At 38.9% G+C, this 13666-nt stretch overlaps 1 protein-coding gene across 1 annotated transcript in view; it reads right to left on the bottom strand.

Moving 5' to 3' along the window:
• LOC122864340 (ectonucleotide pyrophosphatase/phosphodiesterase family member 2) overlaps nucleotides 1-13666 on the bottom strand; it is a 47290-nt gene that overhangs the window by 20829 nt on the left and 12795 nt on the right. The window contains exons 14-24 of the mRNA XM_044171624.1: nucleotides 13592-13623; nucleotides 13300-13427; nucleotides 12381-12459; nucleotides 11842-11929; nucleotides 11351-11523; nucleotides 11129-11189; nucleotides 10381-10520; nucleotides 8020-8161; nucleotides 6351-6428; nucleotides 3973-4105; nucleotides 2790-2943 (exon numbers count right to left, since the gene is read on the bottom strand). Coding sequence (XP_044027559.1) covers nucleotides 2790-2943; nucleotides 3973-4105; nucleotides 6351-6428; nucleotides 8020-8161; nucleotides 10381-10520; nucleotides 11129-11189; nucleotides 11351-11523; nucleotides 11842-11929; nucleotides 12381-12459; nucleotides 13300-13427; nucleotides 13592-13623 — 1208 coding nt within the window. The remainder of the gene's footprint in view (nucleotides 1-2789; nucleotides 2944-3972; nucleotides 4106-6350; nucleotides 6429-8019; nucleotides 8162-10380; nucleotides 10521-11128; nucleotides 11190-11350; nucleotides 11524-11841; nucleotides 11930-12380; nucleotides 12460-13299; nucleotides 13428-13591; nucleotides 13624-13666) is intronic.

Here is a 13666-nt window from a genome sequence, read left to right as displayed (position 1 = left end):
GTTATTTTAATTTAAAATCTGTAGGCTATATTGTTGTTGGGGATGTGACAGGGAGTGATGGGGGGATGCAACATGTTCAAGGTAATTATCGCCAAAATAGCCTCTAATAGCCTGAAAAGTTATTATTCAGCTTTTTTTTTGCAGAATCCTGTCCATTTGGACAGAATCCAAAGTGTTTGTGCAGCACTACCTTTTGTTTGTTACATGACTTCATTCTCCTACAAAGAGAAAATATTTAAGATTAAGTAAATGGAGAACATTTCTGCTTGTTCATTTGCTTTTGTGCATTGAAGCAATTTTTCAAGCTATTTTGTTAACTTGTCTTGTTTCCCTTTGGTCCAATTCTTAAAGAAGCATATTAGTGAAAGTTTCTTTTTAAATTGCCCTCATAGTGTGCATGCATATTTTTGGCACAGATATAGATATGAAGTTACGTCACGATTGTTAAAGCAATTAATGTTACGCCTTTTATTTGCCTATTTCTAACAACTGAGCTTACAAATATCATTTGACCCTTTTTTCCTCTCAAACCAGTTGGCAATCAAATCCAGTCCAGAATGAACAGTGTTTAGTAATCATTTATTGCAAGTGACAGGCAGCTAAAGTAACGGGAGGTTTTTCTTGTTGTTTCTACTCTGGTGGTCTCAGTTACTGGGAGATGGAGAAAAAAACGCCCAATACAGTCCAATTCAATGGTTTGGTCAACCTGCTTTTGAGACTACCAGACGTCAACTTGATGTACATAGCTGAGGTCTTAGTTTGATCTGTGAGTCACTGTTGGTGACAGTTTACTACTGTTCATCTAATGTGGATCCAGTTTTGCCTTATTTGGTTGACTTTTGGCATTATGTTCGAGATGTTCAAGTTTAGGAAACTTGCCATGCGTCACTGTAGCTGTTGTGATTATCTATGATTAACACTTGTGTTTGTTATTATATGAGCTTGACAGCAAGTGTAAGCTCAAACTGGTGTCCAAGTTACTCGCTGTCTGCATCAGGCATAATCTATAACACGATATAATAATGTGTGATTGAGGAACGTTCCACAAAATCGTTAAAAAGGATGGATGCTGGCCCTTGAAAAGTCAATGTAAAAATATCAGGCCTTGATAATCAAATTATCTGGAATTTTAAAGTATATCTTGGTTTCTACTCAGACATTTTATCTTTTTTTAAGTCCAGCATGTCAGACAAAACAAAGAACTAAAATGTCAAAAAAAATGTCAATAATGTAAAAACAAATGCATGAAGCTGACCTAAGTACAACACATATCTACTGAAACCCCCTAATTTGGCCTCTTTCAACATGTTAGTGACTTTGTGTCCCCCAGAAATAAAATAAAAAAGTAAAAAATAAAAATTCTACAATTTCCCCAAATTGTGCCACTTCTCAACTTCCAGATCAATTTGTCTGATTGGTCAATTTGTCTGTATAGTGGTCTTAAAATTCTCTTTAAAAAATTTTAATGGGACTCAAAGAACAGTGTTAAGGCGTCTCTAAACAATTTACTGAACACCACAAACAAACTGCAGCCACAAATATAGAGTAGAATCACTGCCTCAGACAGCCTCACTAAAGACAAGAAAACACGACCTTGACCTGTTTTTAATTAATAGTGACGTGAAGTGAAGTATTTATTGCGTTTGTGTCACTATGAATTTCCACTGTTTAACAGGTAAGACCCCTCTGAGAAAGACTGACATTTCACCAGAGGTCAGAGTTAATAATGACACATCAGTGCTGGAGGAAGTATTCAGATTCTTTACTTAAGTAAAAGTACCGATACCACACTGTAAAAATACTCCATTACAAGTAAAAGTCTGTAAGCAGAAAAATTTACTTCAAGTATAAAAAGTAAAAGTACTCAAGGCAGAGAAATGTGATGGCTATAGGGCCTACTATTATACTATTATATTTGGACTATTTTATATCAGACCGCAACTAATGCTTATTTTATTATGGACTAATCTGCATATTATTTTCTTGATCAATCCATGGATTGTTTTGTTTGTGAAACGTAAGAAGAAATGCCATCACAGTTACCCAGAGCTCAAAGTGACATCTTCAAATGTTGTTTTGTCCAACCAACAGTGTAAACCTCAAAATGAGTCTGTGTTAAAACAAAAGTCAGGTGCGCAGATGTACACTGAAACAGGTTTTTCTTGCTGTAATCATTCCTCCTGTTCATACTGGACATCCACAGTCCTGTATTGTACACCAACTGTATTTTTAGTAACATCAAGAGGGAATTCTGTGCTATAAATACTGTAGCTTAACTCTAACTCAAACTGCTGAAGCCTCATATTAGCTTCAGATAAATCTTTGAATACATTTTTACACAAAACAAGGACTGCGGATTTTGTCCCCCATCACTTACACTGGAAGCACATTAGAAAGAATCTATTAATGGCTTGTATGAACAGGAGGAACAATTACAGCAAGCAAAACCTGTTTCAGTACTCATTCTCACTTAACTATTGTTTGAAGAGAAACTTGAAAAATGATGAACCTATCCTTTAAACCATTAATTAGTTATCAAAACTGTTGCTGATTAATTTTCAGTAAAAGAGTGCAATATTTTCCTCTGAAGTAGAGGTATAAAGTTTACTCAAGTAAAGGATGAGTACTTTAAATTTGTACTTGCAGTACTTGAGTAATCAAACAATCCCCCTCTCTCACACTGTGTGTATTCTCTGCTCGTCTTATTTTATCACCGACTGCGCTGCACTGAATTCGTGCAGCAACAGCTGGGACGGCGCTGCCCCCTGCTGGGAACTGGTTAAACTCACATTGCAGGCCTCACTGTTGTCCGGTCTGTGTGGAAGCAAGAAGGAAAAGGCCCTGAGTGCACCGTCACACTCCTCCACGGTCTGGTTCAGCTCCTGGCAGCTGGTCACCACCGTGTAGAAGTGGGTGGGGACAGGCGGGGCGTCGGCCGAGAACCTGGACAGAGGAGGGGGGGTCAGAGTTACAGAGATAGCAGCTGGGTATTTTAAACAATGTGTTGTTTTTCGTTTGGTGTTCTTTTTTGTTTGATTGATTATAGAGGGCAATGTACGTTAATCAACATTGATTATATTTATAATATATTCTAACAATCAATGTAAATGTGCCTTGGTTAGCGCAGCAGGTCATTTGTACCCATAGTCCCGACACGACTAACAACTGAAAAGTTTTTACATTATAAAGTTACTAAGAATTTTTTTTTAATTAAAGTGTATCATAAGACTTTGTCTTGATGATGTTTAGTAAACAATACAAAGAATCTGTTATATAATACTATAAACAAATTAGGGTGAAAGTTGTTTTCAGTGTATTGCTGCCACCATGACAAAAATATTTGCTCAGCTTTCTTGTTGATTGTTTTAAGAAGAGATCCTTTTTACATTTTAACAAGATATATTTCATGGTATTATGGCATATTTTTCTTGTTATTACTAGATACTAAGATATTCCATTTGAACAGGAAATTTGTGTTGTTCAGACAACATATCACTTTATCTTGCTATATCACAGAACTTTCTCCTTATTTCACAAAATAAATGTATCTTATTAAAACAAAACACAACGTTTCTTTTTATAACATGAAAGGTTGGTATGTTATAGATCTAGTAGATATTTAAATGACGTTGTAGCCACCATCGGCTAGCTTTGAATGTGCTAATAACTGGTTTATATGGTTTGAAGTTGTATTTCGTGTCTGGGATGAGACAGTAAAAGTATCACTCATCCATTAAAAAGTTAACAAAAATGTCCAGCAAGTGAACCTTGTGTTAAGCATTTTTTGTCAAACTACTTTTGCCAAGGTCAATAATGACGCTTCAAGCTCAACTTTACCTTTTAATTTATCAGATCAAACAGTGACATATGTTGTGTTGCTGGTGCAGAACAGCGCAAGCGTCAGATTCTGTTACCGCCACAGTGTTATCAGCTGTAACTACTAGTTCACCGCCATGACACTCAAGGCCCTACTCTTTTATTTTCTCTGTGGTGTCTCGGAGGCCGTCGTAGTTGTTGTCGAAGATAGGTCCAGCGAGAACGTTGATGCCGTTGTTTTCCTCTGCGTAACGCCTCAGCAGTGTGCCCTGCAGGTAACTCCACATTCCTGCAGACAGGAAACAAAGGGGTGAGATGCTATTGTACAAAGCAAATATTGACCTTTTGATAAATATCAGGTATAACAGTGTCAGCCTTTGATTAGATTCCTCCCTAAACTCATCAACCCCTTTTACACCCGGTATGAAGGTATCTGGAAATCTGGATCAGGAGAAGCGCTTGTTAATGCAGGTGTAAACGCATGCAGGATGCAATGCAATCGGGTTGCAATCAGATCAGCCAGGCCACATCTGGAGGTGGGGTCAGATCAGACCTCAGCCAGGTGTTAAACAACTGAAACATCACATTTTACTTTCTCTGAACTTTTAATTCATTTCTTTAACCATGTAAAAATTTGGTGTTGATATATTTTCAATTTAAAGGCACTAATGTATCTTAGAGTTTCTTTAACATGAATCAACGGGCTGATATCATGTTCATATATCATGGAACAGTGACAATGAAATACTGTATATTAACACTAAATGCTGTTTCTGAGGTTTTTTCACCTTTAAAAAAGGAAAACAACTTGCACTGGTGGGCAAAAATGAATTTGTGTCCATTATTTGGCACAAAAATAGTCCATCAGAATACATTCATCTCTGAATATTATGTAACTGGAGGTGAAAAGCTGCAGAAGCCTAGGGATCATAAAACGTTGTCGACCCTTGGAGAACTACATAAGCCTTCAAATAAAAACGAATGAAAACAAAATCACACAAACTAGTTACAGCTACAGTGCAGGTAGCAGCTATATGTTGAGTTCACTTTCCAGAAACTGTTCACATCTTACTGTGTCTGTGTCTTAGAGACAAATCTCTACATTGAATAAAAAGACTTACATGCTACTATAATTTTGCAGGTTATTTAAATAACAATTTGCAGCTCACTTTGAAAATAATCTCATGGGTCTATAACAAAAATGCTTCCTCTCCAAAGGATTCCCCCCACAGAACGTGTCTTTTTAATTGAATAACTTGCCTTTAAAAGCTCTGCATAATTACTGTATATCAATATTCAAGCAATCCATTAAATGCAATTAATTAATTCCACTAATTGCTTTATAAGTACGTTTTTTCTTTGAAGGCAGAAAACAGCTGCAAGAAGAAAAGAAGAAAGGAGCAACCAAATCAAATTTTACTGGAGAAGTGGGCTAGAATATAATCTTTATTACACATCAGTTAAAAGTGTTTTGGGTTCTTAAAAGGGGGTCTGTGGTCACCTCTGGCAGTTTGAACTCAGTCATGAGCCACTTTCATAACCTGATCTGGGAACTGAAGCTTATTCTGCATTTTTCCATCTATTTTCCGGCCTTAATAAAAACAAAAACAATAAATTCTCCTGACGCACACTCTGTTTACAGAGCTGATGACAATGACGAATTATGTGTATCAGCATGAGATAGCGATTCAGAGACAGAGTGTGTGTTTTGTCCTGATAAGTCCTCTCTCCTCTCTACAGAAACAATGGGTATCAGGCCGCCCTCGCTCAGACCTGACATCACCACATTTCTGTCCTTTGTCTCATGTGATGCGACTGGACTCCGCTGATGTACAGGAAAAGAGAAGGGACACATAAATCTGATAATCGCAGACAGCTGAAGGAGGCTGAAATAACTGCTTTTCTGAAAGCCCTGTGGAAAATAAGCGCTTTTAGTCTTGTTACAGACACACTCCCTGATTTTGTTACTACCCATAAAAGAGCCACAAATCCCCAAATTTCCTCTGAGCTTCTTGTTGAAATTCACCTTAACTCACAGTTGAATGACTTAATTTCCCTGTGAAAGATTTTGGATTGGATTGTCAGATTCTGTTATTTTAAATGTCGTGCTGATCAGTGACAGGTTTTTTACAACATTTGTAATTTGGAAGATAAATTACTCATTGTATTGGACCTCCAATAAGATGATTCCATCACTTAACAGTTATTAAAACAAGTTAAGGTGTAAAAAAATAAAATGTGCATGTTTCATGTTTTCCAGTTTGTTTGTATGTGGCTTTCATGGAGGTTAGGGAGGGTCCTGGACAACAGAGACTGGCTCATACTGTATCTGGTATAAAAAAAGGATCTGACATATTGTCCAACCCTTCTAATCATTAACTTGCTCCTGTGTTTTACTTTCTATTCATTGTTTGGTACTTCTTAAACTTTTCTTTACGTGGGCTTCCAGTTTTTGCCACTATAATGCCCCAGTTTCACTTTGTGGATCAATAACTTGTATTGTGAGTGTAAATAAAGTGAAGTGTGTGACTCACTCTTGAAGGCAGGGTACATGGGCACGGAGTTGGTGATGAGCGAAGCGTCATATCTGGACTCTGGAGACGATGCCAGCTCTGTCAGCAAAATCACACAACACATAGTCTCATTAATCTGGTTGTAACTCTATTTTTTGCTGCAGTGCTGGGTGAGAAGCTGGCAGCGATGCAGGTGGAGGCCCCCCTTGTGTCCTGGATTGTTGACTACCTGACTGGCAGACCACAGCACGTGCGTCTGCAGCACTGTGTGTCGGACAGCGTGTTCAGCAACGCTGGGGCCCCTCAGGGGACCGTCCTCTCTCCCTTCCTCTTCACCATCTACACCACGGACTTCAGCCACCACACAGAGTCCTGCCACCTTCAGAAGTTTTCTGATGACTCTGCTGTGGTGGGATGTATCAGCGGTGGTGATGAGACTGAGTACAGGGCTGTGGTGGGGAACTTTGTCTCATGGTGTGAGCAGAACCATCTGCAGCTCAATGCGACAAAGTCAAAGGAGCTGGTTGTAGATCTACGGAGGGCCAACGCACCAGTGACCCCGGTTTCCATCCAGGGGGTCAGTGTAGACATTGTTGAGGACTACAAGTACCTTGGACTACATATGGACAATAAACTGGACTGGGCTAAGAACACTCATGCCCTCTATAAGAAGGGCCAGAGCCACCTCTATTTCCTGAGGAGGCTGAGGTCCTTCAACATCTGCCGGACAATGCTGAAGATGTTTTATGAGTCTGTGGTGGCCAGTGCTGTCCTGTATGTTGTTGCATGCTGGGGCAGCAGGTTGAGGGTAGCGGATGCTAACAGACTCAACAAACTGATCCGTAAGGCCGGTGACATTGTGGGGGTGGAGCTGGACTCTCTGGTGGTGGTGTCAGAGAGGAGGATGCTGGCCAAACTACATGCCATCTTGGACAGTGTCTCCCACCCACTCCTTGACGTGCTGGTCAAAAAAAGGAGCACCTTCAGCGAAAGACTCATCCCCCCAAAATGCACCACAGAGCGCCACAGGAAGTCATTCCTGCCTGACATAATTGTGCAATATTCTCTGTTTAATACTGCTGTGTAATACACTCTTTTATAAAAAAAATAAATAGCTGACTCCACAGCAGTTGGTCTGTCACTGGTTATTAACAATAAAGAAAGCTATATTGACCAAAACCTCGACCTAACCTCTACCAAAATATCTTAATTCAATAAAACTGCAGTAAAATGTAAATAAATAGGCATTGCATCAGTTTGGTCCTTTGATAAACACTGTATACAAAAGTGCAGCAAATATATGAATGCCACCTGTAAGAAATCACGTGAAAATATATGGTTATCTACAACTTTAAGAAATCACTGAGGTAAACAATGATGAACAATTACCTTTTATAACATTTTCACAAGTTATATTTATTTTTTATATTTTATTACAGTGACAGCACTACCTGTGTTCAGTTGGGAATAAGTGATTGATATTATTATCATGTAGTCATATTTGTAATAAAGAAATTTATACTGTGTCAAACTGATTTTCCGACAGCCCAATATCAGATACTACAGATGAGAATGAGCTTTTAGGGGCAATACACAGTACAAATATTCCACCTGATCTGCCTCTGTCAGATAAACAAAACAGTATTAACTCTCCTCTACAGAGTGTCCTGCGGTCGTCCTGCAGGTTTACCTGGGGGGAAGAGGAAGCCGTAGCTGAGGTGGTTGTTCTGGCTGTAGGTGGTGCAGCTCTGACTGTGAGCAACTGACAATCTGGAGTCGACTCGGATACACTGAGTGCCGGGGGAAACCTCCGGAACGGGAGTCATGTCCTCCTGAGAGACAAAGACACCAAACCGGGGGTGGGGGGGTAAAAAAGAAAGAGAAAGAAAGACAAAGAAAGAAAGAGAAAGAAAGACAAAGAAAGAAAAAGAAACAGAAAGAAAGAAAGAAAGAAAGAAAGAAAGAAATAAAGAAAGAAGTGAACAAATATATTACATATTCTGTTTCAGGCAGATCCCGTCTCAAAATGACGCAGAAAAACATTTGCATTTGTTACTTCCAGGCTGGACTATTGCAAATCCTCATTATCAGGCTGCCTGAATCGGTTCTCTCCAGTTGATCCAGAATGCTGCGGCACGTGTACTGACAAGAACTAGGAAAAGAGATCATATTTCTACAATATTAGCTTCTCTGCACTGGTTCCCTGTAAAATCCAGAATAAACTTTAAAATCCTTCTCCTCACCTACAAAGCTCTTAGTGGTCTGGCACCTCCGTGTCTTAAAGATCTCATAATACCTTCTGGCCCACTAGAACGCTGCGCTCCCAGGATGCAGGCTTACTTGTGGTTCCTAGATTCTCCAAAAGTAGAATGGGAGCCAGACAACTGCTACTACAGTTATTATTATTATTATTATTAATCATATTTTTATTAGTCTTATCATTATTATTCCTCTCATTATTATTACTATTATTATTTTATTAATATTACCACTACACTATATTATTATTATTTTAAAATTCTATGTGGAATTTGCATTTTGCTCCCGTTTGCTCTCTTTCCTCCTGCTCTCTTTCTCTACCCAACCCCGAGTCTGGTTCTGCCCTGAGTCTGGTTCTGCCCGAGGTTTCTGCCTGTTAAATCATGAGGAGGATGGATAAAGACATACCATGTAAAATGCATTCTGCAAAGGAAGGAGATGATGCTAGGCTGTTAACCACGACCAAGAAGTACGATCACACCTGTTTCTGTCTCTTTACATTGGCTCCCTGCTTGTTTTAGGATTGATTTTAAGATCTTGTTGATTACTTTTAAGGCTCTTCATGGCCTGGCTCCAGACTATATTTTAGACCTCGTAATCCCCTATGAACCTCCACGTAGTTTGAGATCTTCGGCCAGGGGTCTCCTGTCTGTTCCTGAGTCCAGGTTGAAAACTAAGGGGGACAGAGCTTTTGCCATCAGGGCACCGAGGCTCTGGAACAACTTGCCTGAAAAAATTAGGTTGTCTGAGTCAGTGTCTTCGTTTAAGTCTCGTCTCAAAACACATTTTTATCTGAAAGCAGATCCTGATTTTACCTGAACTGGCTGTTTATTTTATTGCTTTTGTGTATTTTATTTCTTTAGATTTCATCATTCACTGTGGTATTTTATTTCTCTTGTTGTGAAGCACTTTGTACTTTGTTTTAATAAGTGCTCTATAAATAAAGCTTTATTATTATTATTATTATTATTATTATTATTATGTGGATGAAAGAGGGAATGAAATTGTATTGGAGCAAACTAAGTGAAATTATAATAAATTACAAAGATAAAAAAGAGCAGTGTGGAATTCTGATGTACTCTGCAGCAGACAAAAAGAAAATACTTGTTTCTGTGAATGTTGCCACGTTCACATGCATGCATGCCTGTGTGTGTTTTTGTGTAGGTATTCATGTATTGTGGTGTGTATTTACAGCATGTGTGTGTCCCATGAATCAGCAGCTGCACCTTGTAAACCTGTAGCAAGTTCCTGTAAACATCTGACAAACATGCGTCCAGTGTTAGAAACACAGTCTGTGTTTATTGGTGTTTTTGGACATGTTTGTGTTTCCATTTGCATGTTTGTGCAGCTCCGTCATGTTCTGGCCTCACACAAACACAGTGTCACTCACTATAAACAACAACATGTATTTTGTGTCATTAACATGGCCTCCGTCACAGTTTTACAACCTGACCTGGGATAGAATTTCTCTCCCTAACTGTGCATTCATAGAAGCTCTGGCATCACAGAAGAAACCAGAAAACGAACAAAACAAACATTAATGTTGTTCAAAGCAAAGAGAATTTGTGCATTTAAAAATCTGCAGTTCAGTGGCAGATTCTCAAAGACCTGTGTCTATGCGGCCTAGTAACACTTTTCAAAACAGTAACTTATGAAGTTGCATTTCTACAGCGCTTAACTTTTACAATAAGTAAAGAAATGAGTGAATAAAGGATGGATTATCTATCTGCAGCAAGTTTTAAGTCACCAAAACTTGATTTTCATAGAAATGAACTGGTGTGTGCGTGCGTACCTGTCGTTGCAGTGTGTATGCTGTCCACAGGGGCATGGCCAGCTCTTTGCTGTACCCACTGATGAACTCCACATGATGAAGCAAACTGTACTGAGTGTCAAACATCACCGCTGGGCGACCGAACGGGAGGTGGGTACTGTCTGCACAAACACAGTCACACAGTCAGGGAAGTCACAGCAACTCCAGAGCTCCCTACTCACTGAGGCAGAATGAAGTTTCAGCAAAAGGCATCAATCTTAAACCACTGAAACAAATACCAAATGAGTTTTACCCCAATATGTTGTATGATTATATCACTAAACAGTCTAATCTCTGCTCTAATCACCTGACTCCTGTACATGATGTGCCAGACAGCTGTCCATATTGTTGCAGTTCCTCCCAGTCACCAAAAGATGTAATAAACAGTTCTAGACTATTATTGCCTTTTAAAAAGACAGTGGAAACTGAACGGAAGTGGGAACTGGAAATAATGCTTCAGGTTTGCAGTGAAAACTCAAAGACTCAGTATTGCGTGGTGGGTAATAAGGACATAAATACTTGACAAAAAATGTCCAACACATTGTATGGCAGGGAAACTTATTATTATTATTATTACTAACTACTGCTATACGTTTGCCACTTTTCAAAGTGAAATGATTTGGACAACAATTTTCCTCAGCTGCTACATACATACAGCTCATCAGTGGTCAATTGTTCTGTCGCAGCACTTCTAGATTTATTTAGTTATTTATGTGTAAGAGAAACCTACTGTAACTGTAGATTCCATCTGGTGCAGGACTGAAGGCCTCAATGATCTCCTTCACTTTGTTCTGTAACAGAAAAACTTGTTTTGATGTTTTTCTGCCCCCTAATAGATGAATATTGATTAATGCAGCTTTAATTGTTTTTTTTATGTAACACAGTTGCAAGTACAGCGTGTTCAGCTCAGTTTTATTCCGGAAAGTTAGGAAAGTCACTGTCCTCCTCTGACCTCATCATCACAGCTGCAGCCCAGGTCGTGGGTCACAGTGTCATCAGAGTCGGACGCTGGTGACGGTGGTGTCACTTCATCTGGCATGCTGGGGTGGTATATCGGATCGTTCAGCATATCATTCAAGCTGCCGTGTGTCCCGTTGTTAGGGGCCGGCTTCAAACCTAACAAGTCTGAGACAGAAAGAGAGACGGGAGGTTCAGTTTGCTGACAAAACAATCAGAAATGTATTCGTACATTCTGTGATAAAAAATAACCAGGTTCTTTTACAGTTTTTTGTGTAGCTGTAAAAAAGGTTTGGGAGTTCTCTTAACACATCACAGATGAAAATATAGCCCATTAAAAGGCCAAATTATGACCTGAAGTGCATCACTGGAGTCCGGACCATACCTACTAAATCAGGTTTAATTAACCTTGGTGAAACAATCAATATTTTAAGGTTGTTCATGCAGTTCTACTCCACACCATTAAAAGGCAAATAATATTCTTACCACACATGACATTGTATAATTCTATATTTTCAAACTCTGGCACTCTTTTCTGGAACTTGAAGCTTGGTCCATGACCCATGAATATGGTCTGCATGAAGAAAACAAGAAATACACACTTTAAACGCAGAGAAACACACTTCTCTGATATGTCAGAAGCAATTTGCTGATGATGGTGTGGTGATTATTCCAGTACAAAAACATTTTAACTATCTGGTAAATTGTCACTGGTGTGTGTTTATCTGTTATTTTTCTCTGGTTTCAACCTTCAATCAATCACAGCAGAGAAGTTTAGCAAAATGTTTTATTAAACATGTTAGCAACGGCAACTGTGTTGAGTTGTAAGAAATTCAGGGATTTGGTGGGTGCAGCTGGGGACTTCAATCAAAAAAAATCAGAGAGCATATCTTCAAGTGATTATTTTATCAGACATCGTGTAATATAGTATAGGCCTACAGTTCCAACACAATACATCATATCACAGTCTATAATACAGGAGAGAAATAGTGGCATAAAGTTAAAGAAACATTAAAACACAGTACCCTCATGCTGGTTATCTTGTTGTCAAAGCCGTGGTCACCAAAGAAGCCACACCGAGTCCTCAATTTTTCTGGCATTTTCCTGAAGTAGATACAAAACTATTATGTTTTTTCAACAACCTGCAAATTTTAAAAATATCAAAACTAAAAGCTTTTGTGATACTGGAGAATATAAGAGTATATTGAGAATAATTCCTGCTGAAATCTCTCTAGCTAAAGTGTGATCAGCCGCCGAAACAGAAATTAAACAGTTTGACATAACAACTCCCAACTCCTTAAAATCTGTCACTTTTGGGTGAAAGTCTGCCATGTCTAAATTATCAAGTTTTCAGAGAATTTGCCTGGGGTATATATTGATTGGACATTTTTCACTTTATCAGCAAGGGACACACCCTGCCCTGCATTACAGAAATGATCACTGTTCTTAAAATATGTCTTCAATTGTATGATGTCTAATCTATAGTTAATACCATCCATTTGGCATTTTTTCTTCTTCAAAAGTCGACTTTTGAATTACACCGCACAGACGAAATGATTTGGCTTATGCTTATGGTGTTGACAGTGTAAAGATTAAAACAATTCTGATTCTAATAAACTAGGACTTGATCGAAGTGTAGAAAAAGTTCCAGCACAGTGTTACAATGAATCAATAATTAATATAATTGTTAGTTGCAGCTCAAGTGAAATCATCATTTTATTGCAAATTTTCCACAGAAATTTTCAAGGGTCGGAATTGAAGTTGGACCTGATCTTGAGCTCAATTGGACTAAGGAGACATGAGACCTGGTTCAGTTTAGGTTATGTTAGGTTCTCAGGTCTTGGGGAGGTTAAGCCCACCCAAAGAGCAGCGACTGCTTGATGCTGATTCCTTGGTATTAAAACATCCCCTTTAGCAGAATTGAATCAGTACGTCACAGGTTACCTGGCAATGTGCCACTTCTTCTCCATCAGCAGGTGGACGTCCTCAATCCTGCGGTTGTTGGCGTAGTGAAGCCTCTTGGGTAAATTCTGCTTCAGGTACGGCTTGAAGTGCTGAGTCGGCATTTTACACTGAAACAACAAATACGAAGGTGAACGACCTGAGCTCTCTCTTTCTCCCACATAGACAAACACAGGCAACACTGGGCAGTTTAAGAAATTACAGGAAAAATGGTTAGGTTTGGTTTGGGTTAGTATTGTGTAGTACTGCGTGTGTGTTTTGTCATAGTACTTACAGTGAGGTTGGCAACCACAACCTTTGGGTCATCTGGAAAAGAAAATATCATTAAGCCCGTTTTACTTCTTAAAAA

This window comes from Siniperca chuatsi, linkage group LG17 (genome assembly GCF_020085105.1).
Source record: "Siniperca chuatsi isolate FFG_IHB_CAS linkage group LG17, ASM2008510v1, whole genome shotgun sequence".
NCBI lineage: Eukaryota > Metazoa > Chordata > Actinopteri > Centrarchiformes > Sinipercidae > Siniperca > Siniperca chuatsi.
Note: the sequence above shows the minus strand (reverse complement) of the source record. Positions and strands in the feature narration are given on the sequence as shown.